This window comes from Nannobrachium achirus (genome assembly GCF_963921795.1).
Source record: "Nannobrachium achirus genome assembly, chromosome: 11".
Classification (NCBI taxonomy): domain Eukaryota; kingdom Metazoa; phylum Chordata; class Actinopteri; order Myctophiformes; family Myctophidae; genus Nannobrachium; species Nannobrachium achirus.
In genome coordinates this window covers 45,494,164-45,510,106 of record NC_137820.1, presented here as the reverse complement: position 1 = coordinate 45,510,106, position 15,943 = coordinate 45,494,164, and the positions used below count along the sequence as shown (strand labels likewise).

The 15,943-nt window shown below is 42.1% G+C and overlaps 1 protein-coding gene across 1 annotated transcript; it reads right to left on the bottom strand.

The window, feature by feature from the left end:
- Positions 1 to 1,799: 1,799 nt before the first annotated feature.
- Positions 1,800 to 9,787, bottom strand: taf3 (TAF3 RNA polymerase II, TATA box binding protein (TBP)-associated facto). Its single transcript, XM_080736660.1, has 7 exons — positions 9,451 to 9,787; positions 8,555 to 8,797; positions 6,567 to 8,389; positions 6,380 to 6,462; positions 5,407 to 5,677; positions 4,763 to 4,869; positions 1,800 to 2,741 (listed from the first exon to the last, which is right to left on the bottom strand). The coding sequence occupies exons 1-7, from the start codon at positions 9,614 to 9,616 to the stop codon at positions 2,627 to 2,629; spliced, it is 2,808 nt and encodes a 935-aa protein (XP_080592786.1). The 5' UTR covers positions 9,617 to 9,787; the 3' UTR covers positions 1,800 to 2,626.
- Between the last annotated feature and the right edge of the window lie 6,156 nt (positions 9,788 to 15,943).

Here is a 15,943-nt window from a genome sequence, read left to right as displayed (position 1 = left end):
CATTGTGCACGTTAAATGAAAAATAGCAATTTGTCATTCTTTGCTTTGCTATTTCCTACAATACATTAATTCTGGTTTGACATGACAAACATGTACCTGTAATCAGATTTGTGTTTAGATTTGTAAGCTTAAAAAATATAATTTCTGTGCTTAGTATAAGAATAATGTGTAATGTATAGCTTAAATGTGCCTGCAGTGCAATTCGATTTTGACCAATAAAATGTACAATCTTTGACTTGATTGAGCTACCTCTAAATATGCTTGAAATTCAACCAAATTTGAACCAAAGCAGTTTTTTGTACATTGGAACATAATTGGGGGGTAAGACTCAAGAAAATCAAAAAAAGGTCATTTAAGATCCACCCTAACCCCCCCCCTTCCCCATGGATCAACACCTTATCGTGGTGGGGAGGTTTGCGTGCTTTAAGGATCCCACGAGCTATACCAGCTGGAGTCTTGCACTCCTGCCAGCGTCACGCTTGCCGGACAGGTCAAAGGAGAGAGGCCATACTAAGATTGATCCACCCCCCCCCCCCCTTCCTTGCATTCTGATTTTCATTGCGGGTCTGGCAGAACCAGGTGACCTGGTCTAGTTATGTGACACTCACACACGAGAGATCCTCAAGGCAAATTTATACTTTGTGAAATGATAAATGTCAATTTCATCAATAGCCTCTCATTACAGCTACAAGTCCCACCTTACACTACTGTCTGCCCAGTATCTTAGCACAAGCTCGAGCTATACTATCCGAATAGATCAACTCTCTTGTCTTGAACCCACACTTAAACAATACAATTTACAATACAAATTACACGGCACCCATATCTGTATGAATGTGTAATAGTACATATTTACATACAGTATGTTGACAGTTTTTGAACTGTATCAGTTGTTCCATTTTAATATTAGTACATTTTATTGGAATTAAAGCCAAGAATTAATTATCCTCCTTGAGATTAGTTTCCCACCTACAATGTGTTTATTGGTACATGTTCTCATAATGTAAAGATTTGCCAAGTGACAACCAGCACCATACTAAACATCAAGTTAAATTAGAGGTGGAAGAACAAATATATTTGGTCATCCTGTTGCAGTGGTATCTATAAAAAGTTCAAGTTAAGATATCAGATTCAACAGATGTCAGCCCTAAGGAACCTATAACTTTGGAAGAGAATCTGAATGCCAGAGAAGCTTGTCAATGATCTTCTCCATGCACAAATCATGACACCATGTGGGCATTCATAGAAATGCACCCATATGATGCAGAGCCAGGCAGAAAAATATTTTAGACAACTTCATGCTCATCTTGATCTTATCAGGTAAAAAATAACAAAGAAAAAAGAAATGTATGCAGTGTATGTCCATAATGTTCTGAGATTATCGTAATTGCAATTGGTCTTTAAAGGCATGGTAGGCAGTAAGGCTTACTGAGTATATTTGTCAAGTGTTCACTTTCTAGAACTTCTAGTAGCACCTGGGCGAAAACTTGACTAGTAACAGAATGCAACATTGACTGGCTAAGCGGTTCAAATCAAACTGAGAGCACGTATTGTTAAATGTCTTTGTCGACAACCCTGAAACAGCCAAGATACAAATTCAACATCTCAAACTTGGGTTTGTTAAAATATTATCACTGTATTTTTATGAAGTAAATGCAATGCAGCCAAACAAACATCTACAGAAAAAAAGACGTGTGGAAAGGCAAAGAAAAGAAAACATGTGAGCGAAGGACATCTTCACGGGGGGAAGAAAATGTATACAGAGTGTTTACAGATAATCATTTAGGATGGTAATGAGATTCAGGTGTTGTCTGAGAAGATACAACAGACTGTAACACTTTAATATTGAAATCAGCAAAATTAATTACATTACAACAAGCACAGCTACAGTATACCTCCGGGATAAATCCATATGAATAAAAATAAAAATACAAACTTTCCAATTTAAAAAATGTACAGAAATTACAGAAAATCATTCAAGTTAAAAACCAATATCTGAAAATGGATTTAACAAGTCGGACCCCTAAGAACGAAATGCACTTGGCTTGAAAGTTGGTATTTACAGATTTATACACGCACAATGCGGTCATCTTTATATATACACACACATTACTCATTCAGTGATACTGCAGAAAATGGGGGAGAGGTTTAAACAGGTGTCCTTTCCTTTTGTGGCAAAACAAACTGAACAGAAATAACGTAAGTAAACGTAAGGTTTCTCTGTGTTCTTTATCTTCACCCTGTGAAAAACAATACTGAACTGTGATCTTTTAGAACCAAGACGAAGTTATCGTCTCCTAGGAGTATAATCTGAACATTCCAGAAGATAACAAAAGCCTCTGGGAAACCATTTACAGATGGGAGTGGGGATGGGAGAACAGAAAAGTGGATATGTGCTGGTTGATTTTTTAGTTTTGTTTTGTCTCTTTATAAAGTCACATTCTGACATGGCTGAATTAATTCACTAAAATCATCATCGGTAAATGTCAGTCAAAAGGTCAATTTCTTTTTTTCCAGCAGTGCCAGGAGTGTTCCCAAGATGGCTTGAGTAAGCCCCCCCTCCAAAAGAAATAAAATAAGAAAAAGAAAATAATAAATGTCCAAAATGTGCTTAATTTGCATAGTCTCAATGCACTTTGTGTTTTCTTTTTTTGTGTTTTTTGTCTTTCTTCTTGCCGGCACATTTAACACAAAACCACTGCTGGTCCTCCGGTGGGGCTGTAAGAATCCCAACACAAGGCCTGAACACAAGAGACAATTAGTTAGTTACATCCAGTGGAGGAAAAAAAAGTAAAGTGATAAAACACATATTACGGAGCATTACAAATCAATAAACAAATGTGACTCTAAAATATGTAATAGTTGCTTTCTTTCAAAAACATATTTATTTTACTTTACTTTTAGCTTAAACCTATTGCATTTTATATACCAGTTGTAAACCGATTCACTTACAGGGTAACTGCCTGTATCAAATAATATATTGTGTATACATATGTACCCGTTTGTACCAGTTACGGTGGTTTTATTCACGAGTAACACCGTTTCGCTTGAATAAAAATACAATAGCAATGGCAGCCTTGCATTGGCATTGCTATGGTTGATACAGACTGCCGATGACATTTGACAGTGACTGGATTTGAAGTCAAATTGGTATTCATTTTCCACTAGTGCCATTAAAAAAGGCTGGCATTTACCTGCTCCTTTACCATTCTCACTTATTTTTTTTCTTTTTCTTTTTGTCTGTCTTCTCTGAATCTCTATCACTTGACTTGTGTTCTACTTATTTCTGCAGATTTTGATTCAGCTGCCCTTCATGCATCTGTATCCCAAGTCTGCTCATCTCTGCCTTCACTGTCTACAACTTAACTGTAATACTGACCATTCTGTTACAATCTGATACTAGTGCTGGGCGATTCTTGCTAAAATTAGAATCTCGATTTTCCTCCACAAGAATCTAGATCACGATTCTCACACGATTTTTTGAGAGCGTAACATGAAACCAAATAAGGATCCATTTGGTTTTATTGAAAAAAGAATACAAAAATAATATTTTGAAGTCTGCAGACTGGGAAAAAGTGCTCTTATTTTCAAGTCCACCGACAAAGTCATGAATTGACGTTCGTCTAACTTGACACATGCTTTGCGTTGACCACAACAGATGGCTACATTGTTAGCTAGTAGCTGCTACTACACCTTTCCTTCACACGTTAACGCCAGGTTAACGTCTGTCGGATGGACAGACAGTCACAGGAACCGCGGCAAAATGTAACAAAAGTCTAGCTCTGCAGGTGTTTTATTTTTAATATATAGTTAAATACTAGCTGCAATGTTTTTTTTTCTACTGGGTAAGAAGATCTCTGACTGCGTGTGTGTGGTAAAAAGAGGGGGAGAGAGACAACGATGGAGAAAGAGCTTTGACTGCGTGCGTGTGTGTGCGCACCGTGGTGATAGAGACGAGGGAGGGGGAGAGAGAAGGGGATACGGCAACTGTTGCTCAAACGCACAGTATGCGGACTGTTGCCCAAACGTTTTTATTTACCTGCCACAGTGTCATGATGTCATAGAATCGCTTTAATCCGATCTTATTAGAAATGAGATCGCATAGGAGTCTGAATCGAGACCTCGATCCATTTTCGATTAATCGCCCAGGCTCAGCACTATCTGATACTAGCTTAGAGTTAATTATAACAGGATTGACTATCTAATTTCCCCATGTATATTAACCACTTGTAATACGCAGAAAATAGCTGATCTACAAGGCCTTTTGCTGCGTAATACCAGCGTACAGTGTGTATAAATTAAGCATATACTGTAGGCCTGGGCCATTTTCGATGAATGACATGCCAAAAATAGATAGGCCAGGGTTAATGTGGTTAAAGTATGCTACAAACTTCCTTGTTCTAATTGTTCTGACTACTTTATTATTTAATAAAATGGATGTGGAACAACACTAACACTAACTAACACACACCCAAATGTCTGTATGTAGGTATATGTGTATGTAAACATACATAGATAGATATAAACACACAGTATATATAATGTCAGCATCTTTTCTCAACTAACTAGGGCCATATACAAAAATGTGCTGGTGTATCAGTGGACCCGAGAAGTAACTTATCTCAGCTGCATTGAATGATGGACATGATTCTGACAAAGATCCTTGGATGATTGAAACAATGATCATCATGCAATAAACTAAGAACAAGTCTAACAGTGTGCAGACTCTATTATTATTTTATGCTGAAGACATGACCCTTACCAATGGTACCAGTCATCACAGTCATCACAACCTATCATGGGGCTGCCGTCATCAGGCTTGTTGCAGCCTGGACAGATCCAGATCTGGTTTCCCCACTCATCTCGGACCTGAGAGGTGAACAAAATGATCATAAATGACTGGTATTAGTAACACGGTATCAGCTGATAACTACAGTCAGCGCAGAGATTTTCTAGGTTAAGTATCGTGAGCCTAAACCATTGCTCTGGGTATGGTGTGATGTGGGTGAGTTAGCAATGATTCCGTTGACAATGTGCAAGTTTAACCAATGTTTACCACCCATGACGGCCATATTTAACTGGCAAACAAATACTACGGCCCCTTTCTCTCTTTAGAAAACCACATAGGGTTAGGGTACACAGACTAGGTTGGCAAAATAAAATGCAATATAAGCCAGTGTTCTTGTTTTTGCTTGCTCCTTTTCATTAGGCCCACATTTAGTGCTTTAATGTCAGCTGTACCAATTCTTCTATAGGGTAGTATCATACTTGAGAACCCATCAATTACGCTCATAACATTCATTTTGACCGTCAAAGTAGACGCGAGAATACAGTTGTTAAGAGTGCTGTTCTCCATTTTGATCATTGTATGAAGAAGAAACCAGGGTTTTAATTTGCAGAACTCACCACATAGGTACTGACAGTCTCAGTTACAACGCTGCGTACTGGTGTTTTGAGGGGGCCTGCAGCGGACAGCAGATATGTGGGGGGAAGCATGGGTGGAGGTGGAGCAGAAGGGGGAAGTGGTGAGGCAGGAGGTGCCAGAGAGGGAGCAGGTGGGGTAATAATTGGGGGTGGCGGTGGTGTCCGGGGACGATTTCCAGGGCCGGATTTTGGCATAGAGATCTTGGGCACTGGTGTTTTGGGCTCCGAGTTTGGGACCACTTTGCTGATAACACTAGGAAGGGAAAAACAAGACCAGAATGTAAAGCTGGAGTGACTGAATTCATTCTTATGAATGTCTCTACATCTGTCCTGGCAAGAGTGGAACAGAGACATTCAAAACTACAGGTTTTACAACACATACCGTATGACACAGTCAAGACTAGAACCAAATGACAAATTAAATGTACTGTAAATCGACAGGTAACCATGCAAGACATATTACAGACAGTAGGCTATAGATAGACTGTAAAAAGACTTGGTTGACCATTCGGTATTGAGTGTTCACCAAGCCCATGTAATAACTGTTAATTTGAACAGCAGACTGCTGTTCTGTATAGGGGAGCACAAACTGGCTGAGGACGGCACACAGACATTTTTCAACGCGTGGCAACGCCTGGAAAATAGAACAGTGGCGTATCGGAGCGGCAAGCGAGGCGTGAACATGCGCCTGACGCCGCCCGTGTGGTTATGTTCGTTGAGAATTACGGAGGCTGTTGTTTTGACACGCACCATCCGCAGCCGGTGTGTCCCCCTTATAAAAGACCAGTGTACTGCCTCTGTTTATGTTGCTATGGAAGTGGAAACATGTGACCTTATAAGTTCATTTTAGAATCAATATTTTGTGTAGAGATGCACAGAGCAATCGGCTGCTGTATTGGGAAATAAACCCAGACTATCATGTGGCACAGGAGTGATGCAAATAACACATGCTTACATTTTGTCCTGGCCAGCTCCCACTCTGAGTGTCAGTCTGGGAATGACTGGGGATGGGAGAGCTGCTGGGGTGTCCACCTTCACCTGGGGAGAGAGGAAGCACAGGATATGGCAACATTTATTTCTGCATGACAATTTTGACTGATGTAATTGCAGACACATAATAAATGATGGATTGAACAAGTTACCTTCTCCAAGCGAATCCTTTCTTTCTCCTTCTCTTTCTCCTTTTCTCGCTTTTCCTTTTCCCTCTCTTTTTCCTTCCTCTTTTCTTCCTTCTCTCTCTCCTTCTCCTTGGCCTTCTCTCGCTCCTTTTCCTTCTCCTTGTCCTTCTTCTTTTTCTTCTCCTTTTTGTCTTTTTTCTTGTCCTTCTCCTTGATCTTCACTTCCTTGTCCTGGAGAATTGGAGGCAGAGGGGGTAGCATGGAGGGGATACGCAAGCAGGCGGAGGGACTGAAGAGGGGTGGAACATCGCCCAGGCCAAAGGGAGTGAGGGCAGAGAGCTTTGACCTGTCGTCTTTCCCCTTGTCTTTACTCTTGTCCCGTTTCTCTTTGTCCTTTTTACTCCGCTCTTTATCTTTCTTCTTGTCTTTGTGTTTCTCCTTGTCCTTCCTAGATCCATCTCCATCTTTGGACTTGACCTTCACAGACCCATCGGGCCCAACAAAGTCCCGCTGACGGAAATGCTCATCATCCTTAGCGCCAAACTCCTTCCATGGCATTTTGCTCTCCTTAGTGAAGTCCTTGTTCTTGTCCCTGTTCTTTTCCTTATTCTTTTCTTTCAACTTTCCCCTGTCCTTGTCCCGGTCTTTGTCTTTGGGCTTGTCTTTCTCCTTCTTCTTCAATTTAGTTTTGAGCTCCTTCTTCAGCTTCTTCTTGATGTCTGCTGGGGAAACAGTCCTGTTTTTCTCCTCAAATGCCTTAAGAAGGGGTTCAGGAGTGGGTGGTGAAGCCGATCCTGAAGACATATACTCTCCTTGGTTTTGGGGGGGTGCAGATGGACCCCCCTGATTGACCTTGCGGATCACCTCATTAATTGAGTCATCCATTGTCCAGTTTCCTGGCCCTACATTGAGGTGAAGCGGCGTTGATGTGTCTTTGCCAGAGTTGTTGGGTCCCAGCATCAGTTTGGGTGTAGAGGGCTCCATGATGGTGAGCCTTCTTGGACTGGAAAATCCATTGCTCTCTGACTCTGAGCCTGAGGAGAAAGCAAACGGGTCTGGCTCCCGTTCAGCACATGCTCTGGCAATTACAGCATCAATAGAGTCATCAATTGCGGTATTGTCAGGTTCAAGTTTACTGAAGTTAGTGTCTGGTAACTCCTTGTCATCCACACTTGGATGCATATGGATGTTCTCCTTGCCCATCCTCTCGCTCAGCGCTGACAGGGGCAATTTATGCAAACCATCCGCTTTTCCCTGGGGGTGAGATACCTTGGCAGAGCCCATCTTTGGGCTCTTGGGGCTTTTAGGACTCTTGGTCCTGCCTGGGGATTTTTTTCTCTCCTTAGAAGACTTTGGAGAACGGATGGGGCTGCCACCCATAGGTCCAGCACTGACCCCTTTAGGGGATTTAGTCCGTGGTCTGCCAGGGGAGGAGACCTTAGGCTTTCTTCCTGGAGTGCCATGGGACTTGTGATCAGAATGTCTACTAGGTACTACTGGCTGAGGTCTGAAGGATGGAGTTCCAGAAGGTGTTTCAGGTGATAGGGAGCCAAGGCTATCCTGAGAAGCTAGCATGCCGGGTGGAACACGTTGTGGGTTGAGGGACGTAAGGGGCTCCCTGGGCTCAACCCCCCATTCCGGGCTGAGTCCAGGATGCATGCGTGGTCTCTTGGAGGTGGGCATCATGCCTATAGCGGAATCAGGGCTGTCCAGGTGCCTCTTAAGCGGGTGGTTCTCATCATTGACAGCCTCGTCTTCCTCCATTTCCTCATCATCTTCTTCGAGTGGCACCTGCATAGCTTCAGCAGAGGTGCCCATGTCCGGAAGGACCTCTTCTTCCTCTTCTTCTACGGGGGAGTGGAAGGGAGAGAGGATTGAGAACTATATACAGTTTAAGTGTCATGCAGTTCATTTTGGCACAGTGAGCTCACACCGTTAAGTCTTTGTAGCCTCCCATCATCAAAGCCAAAATCAAATACTCATACATATTGCCTAGCAGTTTTAAGACCTACCTTCTTGTAAGGAGACCAGGGGTGGCATATAATCTGGAATGTAGTCCTTCCTCTCCTCTGCGTCTCGTGCTCCGGGCTGGGGGAATTGCAGGACGTTGTTTTTGCTGACAGGGAAGAGTGCCGTTTGATGGGCGAAGGGCACAGGCTCCAGGTTGTGGACATAGTCCTCTAGTTCACTCAAACTCACCCCTAGCAGCCTGAAGGCCTGGCCAACATCGTCCAGCACTGGGTCTGTCCGTCCATCTGAAACAAATGCATCACAACATGGCCTTGAAATGCCAGAACACAGTGTACAATTGAATGACAGATGTTGCTGTTCTATCTTTGAGCCCAATGTAAGCTTGTACTTTGCTTAGTTAAACATACTATTGTGATTGAGTGCTGCACGTACATCACAATATCCAAGCAATTGTTGACATTTAAGATTGATGCAGTGAGATATGTAAAGTTGTAACACACACACACACACACACACACACACACACACACACACACACACACACACACACACACACACACACACACACACACACACACCCCTGAGAGTAGTCACAGACAACACGAGAGAAGAGCAGTTCAGAAATCAACATATTTCTAAAACAAGATACATATAAATAGATGTTTCTTTCCCTTCCCCAAAACAAAATGCCATCTACAGGTAGCAAGTTAAATGACAATCATAATACAAAACTACTTAGCTAGCGAGCTTACTGTACTTTTTGACATCCAACCTTTGCTAGTCACTAGGCCTTAACGTTGAGTACATAGAGGGGGCGCTAGTCACAGAGCGGGACCGTTCCGGTTTAAAAACAACGTGATGGTCTGGTATTGTATTTACAGTGGCTTTGCCGCAGTGATCCAGAGCAGACAGAAGAGATGAGAACGTTCACACTTACAGAGCTCCGAGTATCGATGGCAGCCCCTGGCCAGCTGCTGGATGTATCGGTGCAGAACATCCGACAGCAGATCGCAGGCGGTGAGCTGAACCGCATCCCAGCCCAGCGCCTGGCAGATCTGCGCCACCGAAACACGCAGCAGCGAGCGGGCATAGCTCTCGCACATCTCGCCGACAAGTTGCGGTCCTTATTCCAGTCAATCCCGGCTCCAAAACACGTCCCCGGTCTTCATGTTGACTTGAAACCCGCGAGGGGCTCGAAATAAAAGTCGGTTGTTTTGATTTTTGACATCTATTTTAGTAAATATATTGGCGCTTTTGCCTGAGTCGCCATCTTAGTTCCCGTCGACATACCCATCCCCAGAGCGTCGACTACGCATGCGCAAAAGTATGTACCAGCCCACTGGCCCGGTGTGTATTGGAGAGGTTCCTCACTGCCACAGAGAACGCGCAGGAGAAAGAACCCGAACGAAACTCGACCAAATGTGACCATCTCACAGATTTAACCGGAGCCCGGACCAACCAACCAAATAAATGTTAGAAATATTTGAAAATACATACGACCAGTTAAGATCGTTCGCACGGACTGCTGGGATGACGTCGTGAATCGTTACGTGTTCGCGCAGCAACCAGTGTGTATTTGTATGCGTTTTAAGACAGTTCTTAACTTCTTTTGTATATTCCTTGTTTAGCCTGGTGGTTCAAATGAAACAATGGGATACAACCCAGACATCTTGCTCGAGAAAACCTTTCGGAACTCCACGACAAATTATCAAAATATGACGGTCACTTTTGTTGTTGTTCCGGGATCCGTTCTAACACATTCATGCCCGTGCAGCAAACTTCCTCTTTGAGTGGTTTGGGCTTAAATGCGACCACTAGAGGGCCATATCGCTCACTTTATCATGGTTTATATGTTGATGTTGTAGGCTTAATAGCCCAGGGGTCTTCAACGTTTTTCAGGCCAACAGAGAAGGAGAAGAGGATGAGATATTGACATAGAAGGCTAATTGAAAGGGCGCTCTCTCAGATGAAGCAGGGATCCCCTGCAGAGTACTGGGATCTACTGCATAGTAGGCTACGGGATCTACTGCATCCGTCTGTTGTTCAATGTTATAGGGGAGAGCGGGGTAAACTGAGACACTTTTTACATTTTCTCCCCTATCCACAAGTTTCCCCGGGAGTTTACTGGAGACTATCAGGACCAAACTTCCGGGTTTAACAGCAGACATACAAGCTCACGTCGCGTCGCAGATGCAACCCATTGTGAGCTTGTAAATCGGCGGCGGAAGCTCGGTGCAGGCGTCTGCGCAATGCACTATGGGGCGTTGGAAACTCGTGGATAGGCGAACTAAAAGATATATCAGTAAAAATGTACACATTTACCAGTAATTTGGGATGTTTCCTAACAATGGAAGTTATCAGAACATATTCAAGACAAAAGGCAGAGAAAATATGATTGTTTTAAAAAAAGTGGTCTTGTGTCTCAGTTTACCCCAGGACCGGGGTAAACTGAGACAGACCAGAGAATCAACGGGGTAAAGTGATTCACTCACTTTTTTCACTTTAAAACTACCATTCAAACACAAAAACCCAGTTAACCAGGTTAAATATGCACAACACAAAAATGTACATAGCAGAAAGTCTTTTAATAGGGTTTGTCCTGTCATTTCCACCCATGCGTCAAATAATGTGACACATGGGCAGAAAGAAAAACTAAAAACCCTATAAAAGTTTGATAGAAGTGTTTACCAAACTTTCCTCAATTGATCCTTATGTAATTTCTCCTGTAGAATGTATTTCTGCAAAGTATATTGTTGTATTGTGCATAACTAATGAGATAATTAGCTAATTTAGTCCAATATGCTAATTATCTCATTAATTATGCACAACACATAAAAATATATATATCAGAAATGGGTTCTACAGGGAAAATGACATAAGAATCAACTGAGAAAAGTTTGGTACACCCTTTAATCAGGTTTTTACAGCTATCTCCATGTCTATCATGTTGGGATAATGTGAGATAGTGTCTCACTTTACCCCGAAGCAATTGTCTCACTTTACTCCATAGCCAAATTTTGGGAAAAGTGATATATCTTTTATCAATTCAGGGTAATCTTCAGCTAGCATCTATCACATGGATTTATAAGTTGGTAGTTCATCAACATGTATGATATAAAATGTTGTCCCTGCATCAATTTGCTTTGACACAACAGTTGATTATGTGACAGCAAGAAAATTTACTTTTACATGCAAAAAAGACATTTTTGTGAAAAAAGCATGTTTTCTACAGCACTATCAGGTCTCTCTCTTCATGGCAAGTGGGAAATTCAAAGGGCTTGAAAATATAATAGTCACATGACCACAAATGTGTTCCATTGCCAAGATAAATGGAGCGTCTCAGTTTACCCGGTGTCTCAGTTTATCCCGCTCTCCCCTATGAGATACTTCAATGGTTTCATGTGTAAATAAGCCAAGTGCTTTTCTAGGATCTCCTTTTAGTTGACCTTGTACCAGTGAACTGTACCGTCATGAAACTGCACCTTTTCCCTTGCAAACTTCTAATAAAGTCTTCAATCAATCAATCAAACCCCAATCCCCACTACTATTGTATATTGTGTTGCAGAATAAACCTTTTCGTAGATTTCATAAATATCTTCATAAACTTGTTTGACAGCACTATCATTGATTGATTGAAGACTTTATTAGAAGTTTGCATAGGAAAAGGTACATGACAGTACAGTTCACCAATACAGTACAAGTGTAAAATATGTCCCTATCACACAAAGATTTGGCTGTCCCCCGGTAGTAACTCGGAGGACCCCCTAGGGTCATGAAGCTCTGTTGAAGACCCATGCTATAGCCCATTTGATACCTGCTATTTGATGTCTTTTATTTGTACAAAAGACTGTGGAACTCAGTCACACATGCACACTTAATATTTGTGCTCTTACCTTACTTTCACCCTTGTATGCTTATTCTTTGTTTAAAATCTACCTACAATTGCTTTCACGATTATTTGACTGATAAATGCCTCCATTTCTAAAGCTACCCCACCATATACCTCATTTTATAGACATCTGGCTTCTCACTACACAGATTTGAATTTGCTTACGGTAATTCCTGCCATCATGTGGCTAGTTGTAACTTACTTACTTTACTTATCCTCATTGTCCTGGTTGGGGCATAAGGCCGCAATCAGGCTTTGGCCTGTGCTTTGTCCCAGGAAAGACCCATTTCCTTCAGGCCATCATCAAAGTCCTTCGCCAGGTGTTCTTTGGTCTGTGGCTGCCTCTCTTTCTTTTCCCAATCAGGATCCATAAGGCCTTTCATTGGGCATTCTCAACACATGACCAAGCCCTTTCATTGGGCATCCTCAACACATGACTGAGCCATCTTAGCCAGCGTTTCTTTATCTCAAGGGACATTATGCAAGCTGCTTGTCTTTCTCATTTGAGTTCCTCATTTGAGATCTTAGCCTATTTGGCCAAAAGATGTTGTATTTTATCTAAGCAGCTATTGTGGAAGACGTCACAATAGCTGCTTTTGTAAATTGTAACTGGGTTCATGTGATTGCCTATAGACAATCTAGGCGGGATGTGTCTAAATTAAATAATGATCCAGTAGTGATCCACATGCTGGAATAGAGTCTGCACGTTGTCATTGTGGTCATTGTATAGCCTGTTTTATTCCCCTTCATAATCAGATAAGGTATTATTAATGAAGCTAATTGTTTTTTTGTTTTTTTTGCAGCGATGCTAAAAGCAGCATATGCTTGATGACACATGGTGACATTTGTGCTTTGTGACAAAAATGTTGAGTTGGGTCAGATTACTACATTGAAATGTTATGTCAGTTGCTGTCTTTCTTGACTACATAGACATACATTTCTGGTGTTAAAGGACAACTCTGCACTAACATCTAGGCTAATTTTCCTACTTATATTGGTACCAAATGACTGTCCATGGGGTGAACATTCGACACAACTGCAGATCAAAATGACTGTACTGGCCAATCACCATGCGTCTTTTCCAGGACTTGGCAAAACACATAACAGCATAACATCTGTTTAGCAGATTACTGTGGCTTGTGTGGGACAACCAAGGCGTGGATGTGTGTACAATGACAACTAATAACAGATTCATGAGAAAAGAATATAAATAAATACATAAATTGAGGGCTGCTGGGGTCTGCTGGGGAAACTGGACGACAGGGGAATCTCTGCCTAATAGACCCCATGGACAGTCATTTGGGATAAATATAAGTAGGATAATGAGCCTAGATGTTATTTAGTGCGGAGTTGTCCTTTAAGCTTAGACTTTAGGACCAGTTACAAATTGCAGACTGGTAGTTCTACTCTTTTATGGCGATTTTGTAAAATCCTTATATGTGACTCCTTATAAGGAGTCACACCTTTTGATGGCTGTTGGTAGGGAATTCAACATTGTGGTGGCATAGCAGTAGAACACATTTGACAACATGTTTGTGCCGAATCTTGGGTTGAACTAGATCGGTGGAGCTCCCTCTACACACACAAAACCTGCAACGGTGCAGAAGTTATCAGTTCCTTCCTTATTTTGACACTTCCTGATCGCTGGTCAAAGTGGAAAGTCCCATTTGCAGAGCAGTGGCAAACAAGACTAGCGTAATAACAAGTATGACATATTACTTGTATATACTTATTTATGACAAGATAAGGTTGTATGTCATAAAAAAAATAAATGTTATAACATCATCCCATCACATTATAACCTTTTCTGTTATGGCAGTAATACACTTCTGTAGTTTACTATGTGAACTCCCCACATGTAGGCGATTTCAGTTTGTGTTCTGTGGTACTCATTACATTCAGTTAAAAAAGCAGAACTCAGTGAAACAAAGTTAGCCTACTTTATGTTTTTTGTTTGAAAACACAAACAAGTATTTTGAACAGATTACTAAAGGGCTACACAAACATTACATAAATGCTAATAACCAGAACAAAAACAAAACATCTCAACATCCATTAGGCAATACATCAATTGAGTAGTATGTCAAGGCCCATTACAGATTTGGCCAAATATATGGCTTCTAGAAGCAGAATGAACAACAAAGGCACTATCCTATTGAGACACTGCTACACATTTGTCAGGGCACAGCACACAGAGACAGCCTTGTAAAGAAATATCTTGTCCTCACATTATATATTGTACAAATGTACGCATACTTCTCTCTAAATGGACTTGGTGATGAGCCATCCTGTTTATTCCAAGTTATAAATCCAACTGGCATTGTTAATTTCAGGGATGAATTGAGTACAATGGACCACATTGTGTGATTTAATGTACTGTTAACAAAGTGTGTTATTATGAAATACCTCATTGGCATAAATACGCCACAATACACATCTCATCTATTCTCAATAACATTGGTATGGCTTTGCAGCAAAATGTATGTTACCAGAAAAAAGGAGTGGTGGAGGTGGGGGGCAGATGATTCACTAGCTACCAAGGTGGACCAAGGTGGACCAATCATAATAAGTTGAAATGGGTGAAGTTTAAAGCATTCCTCCACATTTTTGTGCCAGCATAGTAGAATGCATTTTATTTATGTTTACTTATGTTTGAGCCGTATTATTACCATCCAAGCTTAAAAAAAGTGAGTGAGGTCAGGTGAGTTCTGGGTTTGAGGTTTAGTAGTAGTTTTATCAGTTTGTTTTTGGAGGTCTGAAGTTTTGATTTGAGTGACATAGGGGTGTTGGTCATGCATAAAAAAAAATCATGCAGCCAGCAAAGACAACCAGGTGGCGGACTGCCTCTCCCGGGCACACGTCAGTCCCGTGCACCTGGGCATCACTATGCAGCCAGAGGGACAGCGAATACACTTTCTTAAGAATAATTGCTGCGGCATAGGAATCATTGCCGCGGCATAGGAATCATTGCCGCGGCTGTTGCCGGCACTTCTGGCAGCGCCGCGGCAGGTACCGGTGCCGGAAAGTGTATTGGCTCACCCGGGTGAGGGTGTCAGTTAAGCTGGTGTGGCCAAGTTTGTCTGGCCAGGACTTAGGAAGGATGTAAAGGGGTGGGCCACCTCTTGTGTGGCATGCCAGTGGGCCAAGATACATCCTCACACTAAGGCCCCCCCTGGAGCCGTTCCTCATTCCAGAGAAGTGGTTTGACCATGTCAATGTGGATATGGTGGGCCCACTTTCCCAGGGATTCACTTACCTCCTCACTATGGTGGACAGGACCACCAGGTGTGGAGGCTGTTCCCCTGAAATCTAACGCATCTGCAGAGTTGGCCAAGGCATTCATCTCCGGCCAACGGACTTGACTTCGGACAGGGGCACACAGTTCACGTCTGAGCTGTGGAGCGCCATGGCACTTGACTTGGGGTAAAACTCCATCGGACACCTGGACACTAGGTGGAGGTATCTCACCTCAGAATGGAGGAAGGAAACTTTGTTATGTTACTAGACACCTTTAGAACACATTGGTGAAGAAATCATTTGG

What these genes read in the sequence shown, in the direction of transcription:
- taf3 (XM_080736660.1), bottom strand. Translation starts at nt 9,616, where the DNA reads ATGTGCGAGAGCTATGCCCGCTCGCTGCTGCGTGTTTCGGTGGCGCAG. An exon ending in CCTGGTCTCCTTACAAGAAG is followed by an intron (nt 8,390 to 8,554) that starts GTAGGTCTTAAA and finishes ACTCCCCCGTAG; the next exon opens with AAGAAGAGGAAGAAGAGGTC. An exon ending in AAAGGATTCGCTTGGAGAAG is followed by an intron (nt 6,463 to 6,566) that starts GTAACTTGTTCA and finishes CTCTCTCCCCAG; the next exon opens with GTGAAGGTGGACACCCCAGC.